The 12470-nt window shown below is 41.6% G+C and overlaps 1 protein-coding gene across 5 annotated transcripts in view; it reads right to left on the bottom strand.

The window, feature by feature from the left end:
- KIAA1549L (KIAA1549 like) overlaps window positions 1-12470 on the bottom strand; it is a 278328-nt gene that overhangs the window by 57258 nt on the left and 208600 nt on the right. For 3 of the 5 annotated variants that reach the window (XM_053306233.1, XM_053306252.1, XM_053306245.1), the window contains 2 exons: window positions 11651-11778; window positions 10433-10456 (listed from right to left, as the gene is read on the bottom strand). In XM_053306233.1, coding sequence (XP_053162208.1) covers window positions 10433-10456; window positions 11651-11778 — 152 coding nt within the window. The remainder of the gene's footprint in view (window positions 1-10432; window positions 10457-11650; window positions 11779-12470) is intronic. The other 2 variants (XM_053306238.1, XM_053306261.1) reach the window with 1 other exon arrangement.

Below are 12470 nucleotides of genomic sequence, written 5' to 3'. Positions count from 1 at the left end.
TCAACTGCAATTTTGACAAAACATTCCGATCTTCTGCATTTTTTTTTGAGCTTGAAACAAAATACAAAATCCATTTTGTGCACACCCCTAATTTATAACTGATACAGTCCTTTCGATTTGCAAAGTTATTTACAATCTTTGTGTGTTTGCCCTTAAAACCACTCTTTTAAGACAGATCGAGATTATCCTTTCCAGTGTATAACTGGGGAACTAAGCCAGAGAGAAAGCAATTTGTTAAAGGCCCCATGGTAAGATCTTAGCAGAGAAGAGAAATGGACCCAGATCCCCCAAAATCAAAATTAAATGCTAGGCACACTAGACATGCAGCCCTGGTATACTAAGACTTGCCAACTTGAAAAAGGCCTCTAGGCAGGCTTAGAGGTCATAGTATTCAGAGGCAGGTAGATTAAAATGATACATCAAAAATACAATGTGAAGTCAAATCCTACACAACAGGTGTTAGTTCTATCATCAAATGTTATCCTACTAATCTTATGAAGAAGCAATTGCTTTGTTTTAATACAAGATGACTTGACATCACCACCTCATAAACAACGGCACCATCCCTACATGTATTTAGTGCTTTTATTACACACACACACACACACACACACACACACACACACACACACTAAGGTTGTACGTGCACGGCTTTCTCGTACAACCGGACAGGCCCACAGAAGGAGCTTCCGCTGCCATCATGGCTGCCAATACCCAATTGTCGCCTGTCCTCTCTGCAGCCATGGGACAGCTTAAGGCAGGGGGTGGGGGCCAAAACAGCTGGGGGGGTAGGAAGTAGGTTTCGCCCCCTCTGCTGCCATCCCAAGTGGCTGGGACAGGGAAAGGCAGCACAAGGAGACAGATGAGGGAGAGACAGGGAGAACAAGGAGGAGGAAGAATAAGGAGGAGGGAGTACCGAGGAGGAGGCGCTACGGCAACAAGAAAGAAGAGACATTGAGCAGTGGCACCTGTCGCCCTGCCAAGTCTCCTCACAAGGAGGAAATCTAAGGAGAAAGAGCACACCGAGGGCCATCCATGCAGGCCAGAAAGGAAGCCCCAGCTTGGCCGTTCTCCTCATGAGGAGACTCAGCAGGGTGACAAAGGCCAGCCCTCGGTGTGTTCTTCCGGCCAAATCACCCCTCCTCTTTGCAAGGAGACTCGGCAGGGCAATGCAACAGAGGTAGGTGGTAGGAGCCAAACTAGTCCACCACCACCGCAATGCCGCGCTCCCTAAGGAAGTGGAGGGGAGGGGAATGGTGGGGAGGCTGAGTTGGGGGGGGAGAGTGGGAGTCTGAGTGGAAGACTGAGTGGGAGGGGGAGGGGAGGCTGAGTGAGGGAGGTTTCACCACTTCCACTGCCATTCAGTATGGCAGGGGGTGGCTTAAGGTGAGGGGAGGGAGTAAGGCAGGGCAGGGAGCCAGATTGTCTGGGGAGAGGTGAGAGACAGAGAACCAGGGTGCAGATGTTCTGCACAGGGCCAGCTAGTATTTATTTAGAATATTTAAATCCTGCCCTTCGGTACAGATTTTCAAGGCTGCCTTACAACAGATTCGTAACAATGCATCATAACTACAAAACAATGCAACAAAAACAGCACTAACCATCTTTATTTAAATATGGGAGATGTGAGCCCTTGTTCACAGTGATATAAAATTCAAGCCGAATTTTTATTTTCTTCCCCAGAGCAGAATACTTGTTTTGCAAACGTCACTTAAATTACAAATCTGACTTATACTTCTGTGTTTCATCTCACTGACACATGAACAATAAAATCAGGATGTGGTTTACAAGTATTGGCAAACTTAAGCTGTCATTTAGGCAGGCAGTGAACTGTAAGCAAACACAGTGAACAATTTTTTGTTTGGTCTTATCTGTCCCTTTCACAGTGATTTCACAATCTGATTAAGTTCTACCATCATCTTCTGCAGAATGGTGCCCTCTCTGTTTCAGAGCTTTGGAAAACACTTGAACAGGCCATGGCAGCTGTAATGATAAAAGCCTTAACTTAAATTTAAATTCAGCCTTTTACATATATGGGAAAAGGTCCTTTACTTAAAATTCCCATGTGAAGAGGACAATGGGGGGGGGCGTGTCTGAGAGTGCTTATTCCAATAAATACAACAAATGGAGAAAAATAGCCTACATCTAAATCTATTATTTAATTATTATTATTTTTTGATTTGACACAACTCAACATCAACGTCCTTTCTTTTTCATTATACCCTCCCACTCTTTCCAAAGCTGACACACACTAAGTATTTGCCACACTTGTATGGCAGGGGTAAAGGAAAATAGGCTAGTTACTATAGAAACTACAGTGCACTGAAATATTCTGCATATTCACATTGGCACTTCTGCTATTGAGAATAATGACTTTTCTAGAAAAGCACTGTCTCTCAGGGTCGCACAAAGCCTCGTGCATTCCACCCCATCCCACCCCCAATTTGTAGAACAAACAGTCAGGAGCCAAGATTACATATGCTCATAGGCAGCAAATACTGCTAAGCGGGAAAGAAAACAAAACCCTCAGGTGGATGTATAGGTCTCTCATGCCAGAGCCTAAGCTCACAGATGTTACATGCACAAATCCTGAGACCAAGGGAGCCTCTTGAACAAGACTCTCTTCTGTTCCCTTCTGTGTAGACAGTGATAAAGAATCTCTTGAACAATGAACTCTACAACTGAGATGACATAAGAGCAATTAGGACCAATTTCTGCCAATGTCTCAATACATGTTATTAAAGAACTCAAGTTAAAATCAAAGGTGCTTTTCAACATAAAATCCATTTTTGCTCATTTTTGTATTTTATGGCAAAAGTTTTCCTTTCCTCAGAAGAAAACAAATAGGTTTCTCAATATTCCAAAAAGAAATAGTGAATTGTGCCCACCAAGTACCATCTTTCAGGTTGCAGTCTGTTTCTATATTTATGCATTTCCTTAAAGTGGGTACAAGTCACCATATTACTTTGCCAGTGAACACCCAGTTCAGTGAAGACTGCACTAGAAAAAGAAATTTTTAAATTCCCTTCACAATCCAACTTCTTTTCATCTGCCTTCCAACCAAAATACCAAAATGTTCATAATCTGCCATATACTTCCAGCAGAAAACTGAGCCCAACTTAATACACATCTCTTATTTCTCAGTTGACCCCTCTACTTGTTATACAATATGTGTAAGCAGCAAGTTGTTGAGCATTTGTAAATGTGTGTGCAGGAGTGACTATTATAACTACTTCATATGCCTATTTTCAGAATGGTAACCCTTTTCAGCTGCTTTTATGTTGCAGTCTGGTCACTACAGTCATCCCTTGCCAACTGCTAGGGTTCCGTTCTGGCAAAACTTTGCCATTGGCAAATTTGCGGTTGGCGAGGCATTAAAGTCTATGAAAAACAGGGGGTTAGGGGAACCATTACCACAAAAAGACCAAAAAATAAAGGAAAAATACCCCCCCCCCAAATGCTTTAAAATAACAACAAATCGTGTAGTATCGCCAAGAGTCATCAAGAAGAATGATCAGAACCTCTGGACATTTTTTGAACTTCCCAAAATCACTAAAAGGCATTTTAAATTGGCAGGAGACAGCAAGGTCAGCAAGGATCACCAAGAGGAATGAGAAGATCAAACCTCTTAATCAAACCTCTTAATCCCCCAAAATAGCGGAACCCGCCCCCATCACTAAAAAATCTCGCCAACCGCAGATATTCGGGTTGCGATTGGCAAGACCTGCCACAATTTCCCATTTGCATATACCCAAAACCACAGTTGGTGAAACCGTGGTTGGCAAGGGATGACTGTACTTGCAAAAGTAATGGTTGAGTTAACACTTTGAAGCAAAGTTTGTATTCTAATGCAAAGATCTCCAAGTTTTTATTTTTTTATTTATCATTTTTATACCGCCTGATATGTACATCTCTAGGTGGTGTACAGAATTAAAACACCACAAAATAAAAATAAAAACAGTTAAAATTTCACAAGATAAATCTCATAAAATAAAAACAGATTAAATTGTTTAACATTAATTCAGTTAAAAGCCTGAGAAAACAGGCATCCCAGAAGGATACCATGGTTGATGGTATGGAAAGCCGCCGAGATCCAAACAAATCAGCAGAGTCACACTCCCTCTGTTGATAGCCGATTGGAGATGATAACACTGTTATCATGGACAGATCACCATCTGGTGAAGATTTAACTGAGGGTGGACCCACAACACCTCTGCAGGAGTGGAAGACCACTTAGGATGGTCCGCCCCCGGAGGCTTATGGATCCTGATGGATTCCTGATGGCTCTGGGAGAGTTTCCTGCTGAGAGAGTGGACGATCCTGTTGACATCCTGGTCTCCCTTTGGTGTGAGGAGACGGGTCAGGCGATTGACACAGTCGCAGCTAGGTGCCCTCTCCCAACCCGCCGAGCCCAAGCAACTCCCTGGTATACAGGTGAGTTGTGGACAATGAAGCAGGCTGGTAGAGGGCTTGAGCATCATTGGAGGAAAACTCTGAATGAATGTGACTGAACACAGGCTAGAGCCCATATTAGGCCCTACTCTATGGCGGTGATGGCAGCGAAGAAATCCCACTTTTCTGCCACCATTGTGTCGGCTCAATGTCATCCAGCAGAGCTTTTTCAAGTGGTTCGGGGCCTCCTAGGTGAGGACCCCAAAGACCATCACACTCGGCAGCCCACTGTGACTGACTTGCTTTACATTTTGCAGATAAAATCGCTCATATCCATTCTGACTTGGATGCCAAGATTTTTGCAGCACCAGAATTGGATGTTGCCGATGCACCGTCTGGTCTTGTTATATTGGATGGTTTTCAGACTGTATTGCCTAAGGAGCTGGACAGGCTGCTTGGAAGGTTGAGGCCTACCACATGTGTCTTCGACCCTTGCCCTTAATGGTTGTTGAAGGCTTGTAGGGAGGGACTGGATCCGTGGGTGGCAGGGGTGGTGAATGCCTCTTTAAAGCAGGGGGTGTCCCCCATGCCTGAAGAAGGCAGTCATTAGGCCCCTCCTTAAAAAGCCCTCATTGGACCCAGATGACTTAAATAACTTTTGATCAGTTTCAAACCTCCCCTTCTTGGGAAAGGTGTTGGAGAGCATTGTGGAGTCTCAGCTCGAGGCAGCCCTGGATGAATCTGATTACTTAGATCCTTTCCAGTCTGGCTTCCGGCCTGGATATAGGACTGAAACTGCCTTGGTCACCCTGGTGGATGACCTACACCGGGAGATAGACAGAGGGAGTATGACTCTGTTGATCCTCCTGGACCTTTCAGCTGCTTTTGATACCATCGACCATGGTATCCTTCTGGCATGTCTGTCTGGGTTGGGACTTGGGGGCATGGTTATACAGTGGCTCCATTCCTACCTAGGGGGTCGTACTCAGAAGGTGGTGCTGGGAGATGCCTGCTCCACCCCTTGGCCTTTGACCTATGGGGTGCCACAAGGATCTATTCTGTCCTCCATGCTGTTTAACATTTACATGAAGCCCCTGGGAGAGGTCATCCATGGGTGTGGGCTGCAGTGCAATCAATATGTTGATGACACCCAGCTCTACCTATCTTTTAAGTCAGCAGACATTAGGGAGGCAGTGGATGCTCTGAACCGGAGCTTGGAGGCTGTTCTGGACTGGATGGGGGCAAACAAGCTGAAACTCAATCCAGATAAGACGGAAGTGCTCTGGGTTGGTAGAACTGATCATTCAAGTAATGAGGTAAATCTGGTCTTGGAAGGGGTCACGCTCCCTCTATAAGACAAAGTCCACAGCTTGGGGGTGCTTCTGGACCCAACACTGTCTTTGGAGGTGCAGGTGGCAGCAGTGTGAAAAAGCGCCTTTTACCAACTACGGCTGGTACGCCAGCTGCGACCCTACTTGGAGAAGTCAGCCCTGACCTCAGTCATTCATGCATGGTAACATCCAGATTGGACTACAGCAATGTGCTCTATGTGGAACTGCCCTTGAAGACTGTTCAGAAGCTTCCGCTGGTTCAGAATGCTGCCACAAGGATGCTCGTGGGTGCAAGTTCCTTCATGATTATTACATCCATCCTGCATCAGCTTCATCAGCTACTGGTCCGCTTCTGGGCTAGATTCAAGGTGCTGGTATTGACCTTTAAAGCCCTACATGGCATGGGTCCGGGGTACCTGTCAGACTGGATTTGTCCATATGAATCTGCCAGGGCCCTCTGCTCATCATCTCAGGCCCTGATCATGATTCCACCACTAACAGAGATCCAGTTGGCAGGGACTAGAGACAGGGTCTTTTTTGTTGTGGCCCCTCGCCTTTGGAACTCCCTCCCTGAAGAGCTTCGCCACGCTCCCTCCCTCAGTGTTTTTAAAAAACATCTTAAAACGCACCTTTTAAAGGAGGATTTTTAATGCTCCATTATTGTTATTGTTATTATTTGTCTGGTAGGTTCTTTAGCTTATTTAGCTTTTTATCATTTTCAGTTTTAATTTGAACCTAATGATTGTGGTTTTTAATCTGACAACTTTTTTCTTCTTTTTTCTTTTCTTGTTTAATTTTGTTAATTTTATTACTTTTATTGTATCTTGTGTCTATCTTATTGTTGTGAGCCGCCCCGAGCAGTGGTGTACTGGAGAGGCGAGGTATAAAAATTTTAAATCATCATCATCATCCATCAGGCCAACCAAGGCAGTCTCAGCCACCGTGGTGTAGTGGTTAGAGTGCTGGACTAGGACCAGGGAGACACGAGTTCAGATCCCCATTCAGCCAAATACTTGCTGGGTAACTCTGGGCCAATCACTTCTCTCTCAGCCTAACCTACTTCACAGGGTTGTTGTATTCAGTACACCTCTTTGGGCTCCTTGGAGGAAGAGCGGAATGTAAAATGTAAAAATAAATAAATAAATAAACCCCACAGCCCACTCAAAAGCCAGTTTGAAATGGGTCTAGATCAGGGTTTCTTAACCTTGGGCCCCCAGATGTTGATGGACTACAACTCCCATCATCCCCAGCCACAATGAACACGGCTGGGGGTGGTGGGAGTTGTAGTCCATCAACATCTGGGGGCCCAAGGTTAAGAAACCCTGGTCTAGATAGTCCCAGAGTAAACCAGAACATGCATATTGCTCAAAGTAATCATTCACTACAGGAAATACTCCTTGCACAATGGGAAGCTCCATTTGTTACTTATGGTTCTCCCATAAGAAGCCTTTGGCTCAGACTGCCTACCAGCACACACACAGAGGAACATAGGAAGCTGTCTTATACGAGTCAGACCATTGGCCCATCTAGCTCAATATGGTCTACACAGATTAGCAGCAGCTTCTTCAAGGCTGCAGGCAGGCGTCTCTCTCAACCCTAATCTTGGAGATGCCAGGGAGGGAACTTGGAACCTTCTGCATGAAAGTATGCAGGTGCTCTTCCCAGAGCAGCCCCATCCCATGAGGGGAATATTTTAGAGTGCTCACACATGTCTCCCATTCAAATGTAAGCCAGGGCAGACCTTGCTTAGCAAAGGGGACAATTTGTGCTTGCTACCACAAAACACACACACACACACCCCATTCAAAGAAAGTTATCAAATAATGCAATTCATGAATTACATAAACAGTATACATAAAATTAAATACTTCTTTCACATTTGTATACATGGCTACAGATGTAATGAGAGTATTTCACTAACATTTCTTTATTCATCTAGAGGTCATAATTAATATTTTGCTTCCTGTCTCTAAATCCACTTTTATAGTACTCCTACAATACTGGCATTTAAAAAAAATGCAATCATGGCTTTATCCAGAAAGTAATGAATCCAGATCAGATACAATAATGGACTACATGTTTGCACTCAAGGAAACTAAGTTCATGATACTGTAAATAGGCTCTTGAGCAAAACAATATACAAGTTAGGAGTTTAACTGGAGCAGCTTTCATGATACCCGACACTCTGAAACATACATTCAGCACCACAAAAGTGACTGACTTGCTTACTTTGCTCACAAAAATGCAGATGCCAGGGCAGGTCGTGAGTGCAAAAACAAAGGCCGGGAATAATTAAAATAGGCCACAGAAAAATGTACTGATGCTTCTCTCTATGTCCACAGCTGGCTATTAGACAACTTGCTGCACACCAAGTGAACCCAAAGAGAAGACTGCAGCATTTCAAAGGATGTGGTGGTGCAAACAATCAATTCCTTTCCAGCAATGAATACCTTTCTTCCATAAAGACAACATAAAATGGCACTCTTAAATGCAACACCCTTATGATGAAAACAGCTGTTTGCCAGAACTGTGCCACATTTTCACCAAGGAACACCAGGGAACGTTTTAAGGGAACCAAAATAGTTCCAGGAAAAAACAGTTTTCATCTTTTTTTCAACGTTATTTACAGCCATTGTTTCACCCACCAGCCACTGCAGCACCATTTTCCCTCTCTGATCTCTACTTTCTGGAGTGATCCAGGCCAGTCAGGCACCACACTGCATCAAAGAGGACAAATGTAGCCAATCCAGCAGGAAGCCAATGTGTCCTGGACTAGTCACATAAGTGATCCTAACTAACCAGAGAACACTGCCTCTCTATGCAGGCAAAACACTCATGGATGGGAGAAAGAGATAGAGGATTGCGCCCCCACATGATAAGGCTTTAGAGTAGCACACATATCACCTGCCAGGGGATACAGAGAGGGACACATCACTCCTCTAGCATTAAAAGGCCCAGTAATTTGGGTGAACTGAGACAAGTCTCAAGAGACTGTAAGACTATATTACCAACAGGACTATGAAAACAACACTTTCTTAAAAAATTAAGAACAGGGCAAGGACATTCAAAATCTGCCTGCAGCAAATGTTACTGCATCCTTTATTGGGGGAAATGATCTGGAAAACTCATTCAACTGTGTGGAACTGATTTTAATTAATTTTCTATTAAAGATTTCACCCAATTTTAACTATGAATGTCAGGCCAATTCTTCCAAAACACTGTATCGGTTAATTCAGTCAAATCTTTTAGCTTCTACCTGATAATTCATTTTCTATTTGTCCACAAGTGCTGATATGACATGCGGCAAGTCTAAATTAGGGAGGCTTTTGAAAAGAGTGACAGAGTTTATCCTTTAAAAATAGCCACCAAATATTATCCTTTTCTTCTCTAACTAAATGCCAGAGGAATAGGATCTAAAATTGGTTTGTTACTATGACAACTAATGAACCAGTCTTAACTTTTAGTCCCTATATCAACCAATGTGAATAGCAAAGAGTTTCATTTCAATGTTCAGATTCTGATTTTTCAGAAGAGAAAATGTCTGGGTTTGAACATATACGCTAAAAGTTTACTCATATAATTTATTAAGCATACTTAATTGTATTGTAGTCCTTTGCTACTTGGATCTTGTAGCATGCTTTTTTATGTGACAGAAAACCTATGTGAAGCAAACCACTGCTGTTTGGTGACACCGGTTCTAATGGATGAACAATCTTCTGTGCATGCCAGGGAATAACCTACAGCTTTCATCTACAGGAAACTCCACATGCACCTCTTTGAGCATGATGCTCCTGCCACTGGAGTGGAGAGGGACGCTTGTGCTCATTGCATCACAGTGTCATAGAGCTGTGGATCTGGCCCTATGCTACATTTATATTAATGTGTACTGAACATTTATTTCTACAAACAATGCTTAGGACAAGTGCCTTGTCCCTATATTACTTATATATTGCTTTATATTTATGCAAAGGAAATAAGCCAAGGCATGTGAAAATCTCTGATTTTTCTCCTGCTCTGCTTTCTAGGAATAAAAAGGGGTAATTCTGTTTAGTCAATAAAAACACTTTGGAAGAGGGTTAAAATAGATTTATTAGTGAGTATCATGCAGACCACATCTTTGTGGGACTCTGCACAGTGTGCAGACAAGCAAATCAACCCAAGCAAACAGATTCTTAGCAGGAACCTATTGTTCAGAGCTGGCACCTTTCCCACACATCCTTATTCATTTCAAACTCTCTTTCATAGAGAACAGAGCAGGCAGAAAAGATATATCTGTTTCTAACCTTAATTATTGATGTTCATCAAACGAAAAGATAATATGACTATTTATACGATCCCAGTTAATTGTTTATAATCACTGGCCAACATCCTAACAAAACACTTGCAGAAGTATGCCACACTAGCACAAAGCTGTTGCGCTACTGCAAACATGCTTGTGGAACAGTGTGCAATTGCAACACATCTCTTTTGTTTCAAATGACTTTTTGCATAATTGCACAAATCCTTTTTTTTAAAAAGTGCAACTTTGCTCATGACTCAAGTGCTTCATTAGTCAGGATGTCAGCCACTGTCAAATGCAAGGAATTCTTTTCTTCTATAAGGAACTTAATACAGAATAATGAAGGAAGAATTTCAGTAACCATTATGTTTATTCCAAAGATGAAATGAAAATATTAGTATAATGGTAATTAAACTAAAATCTCTCTTACCAATTTTCTTTGAAGATTTAAAACCTAAATGTCAAAGGAAAAACAAACAAACAAAAAATAACATCCTCACCAACATATATCAGACAGACAAATAGACAACAAATGATGCTTCTTTCCTTGCTTCTAGGAAGGATTTTTTAATGTGGATTGAATTTTACACTTTAAAATACCATCTACAGAAAAGTACATGCTGTTTTCATTTTAAAAATAGTAACATTTTTATCTCTTATGAAAACTGCTTCCTTGGGTTGGTTTGACATATAGTTAATACATATTGTCATGAATTTTGAAATCAATCTTATGTGCAATGCCATTGCAGTATTCACACTTTATGCTGTTGTAGTCCACCAAGTTGGCTCAGGGGTCTCTGCTCCATAGTTCAGTGGATCTTTTCCACAGTAAGTTGTTAGGAAACATACTGGGATGCTTAGGACATCCCAGCCCTAAATATCAGTACTCACTTCTGTATCTTCAAAAATGCAATTTCGCTGCTCTGGTGACAGCACAATGATATACATCAAGATGCTGCATGAGTGCAGAAGTTAGCAGATTCCATTCCACACATTTGAAGGGGGTTTAAATTTTAAGATCAAATGAGTAAGTGGTAATCAGATTTCATGCAGTATATTTATAATATACAACATCTGTCATTCAGATCTTAATCGCAACCTGGATAGCTGCATCTATATGAAGAGTAAGACTCTTTTACCACCAGAATGCCCTTTAACTTAGGGCCTTAAAGACAAAGCAAAAGGGAAGATGTCTATAGGAGAAAATGTGAGGTGTATCTTGGAGGGATATCACACCTTTTCATTTTATCTAATCATCAGATCTGGACCAACTGAAAGCCAGAAAGAAGCAGAAAGATCTGTGTGTCACTGATTCAAATCTAGATTCAAATATGCAAATAACTACTGTGCCCTATTTGCATAAGGCACTGTAAAACAAACTACTGATTGTAGAGCTTTGGCACTCTGGGTAAATGTTGAGCTCAATGATAAGGGGTTGCTTTTTATGGCACAGAAATTTCTGTAAACAAAACAGTGAAACATAGTAATGGAGACAAATACTGTATGCATGAAGGATTGTTAGACAAAGGGCTTTAAAAAAATAAAATAAAACAGGTTGGATTACAATTGTGTTTTCTCTATGATGGCATATCTCCATGGGAGAAATGGCAGGCATATAGTAGATCTGTCATCAGGAAACATTTCTCACCATTTCTCTTTCTTCCCTCCTCTTTTGTCACTTTCTGCTGTGCCATTACTTTCTGTGGAGAGCCTCTGCTTGAATTGGGCTTTCCTGATTCGTTGCTGATGACAGAACCATTCTCACTAGGCGACCTGCTGCAAGTAACCATAGCAACAAGGAAGACTGTAAGTTTCTCCTGCATATTCCTCATTTCAAGGTTATTGCATTTGCTTGGTTTGCATCATTGACTGTTCAAGTCTGGTTTTTATACAAAAAGGAAGATAGAAAATATGTTGCAATAAAGAAACACAATTAAACTAAGGAAGTATTATAGTATGTTTTACTGTAGCTCAGAACTACGGTCTTCTACGTATTCATAATCGAATATATCTTCTTTATACGTAAAGTGATAAAGGAAAATATTGCAAAGAATTAAAAAAATGGGCTGTATTTTTTTTCAAACAGAAGCCATCAAGCATTTATTATTACAATAATTCTTTCTCCCAATATTGTTTTAAAATATTACAACAGACTCATTCCATGAATTCCTTCTTACCATAATGTATATTCATTTGTTAAAAAAACCAATACTACAAACATTACTATTGCATTTATCCAATATGTACACATATATAGTACACAAAGAAATAAATATTTATATAAATATATATGTGAGTTTAAGATGAGAGTGAATTTTCTCGTGTGCTCTAAAAAGTATGATAATCACATTGTCACCTTAACTTCCACCCCATGTAAGTGGTAAAGACTTTATACCACCTCTTACATTAGGCTGGCTTTACAAATGAGGCTCCATGTATCAGCACTTTGCCTTGTTCTGTCAGCTTGG

The sequence above is a fragment of the Hemicordylus capensis genome, chromosome 1 (genome assembly GCF_027244095.1).
Source record: "Hemicordylus capensis ecotype Gifberg chromosome 1, rHemCap1.1.pri, whole genome shotgun sequence".
Classification (NCBI taxonomy): domain Eukaryota; kingdom Metazoa; phylum Chordata; class Lepidosauria; order Squamata; family Cordylidae; genus Hemicordylus; species Hemicordylus capensis.
This window is presented reverse-complemented; position numbering and strand designations above follow the sequence as displayed.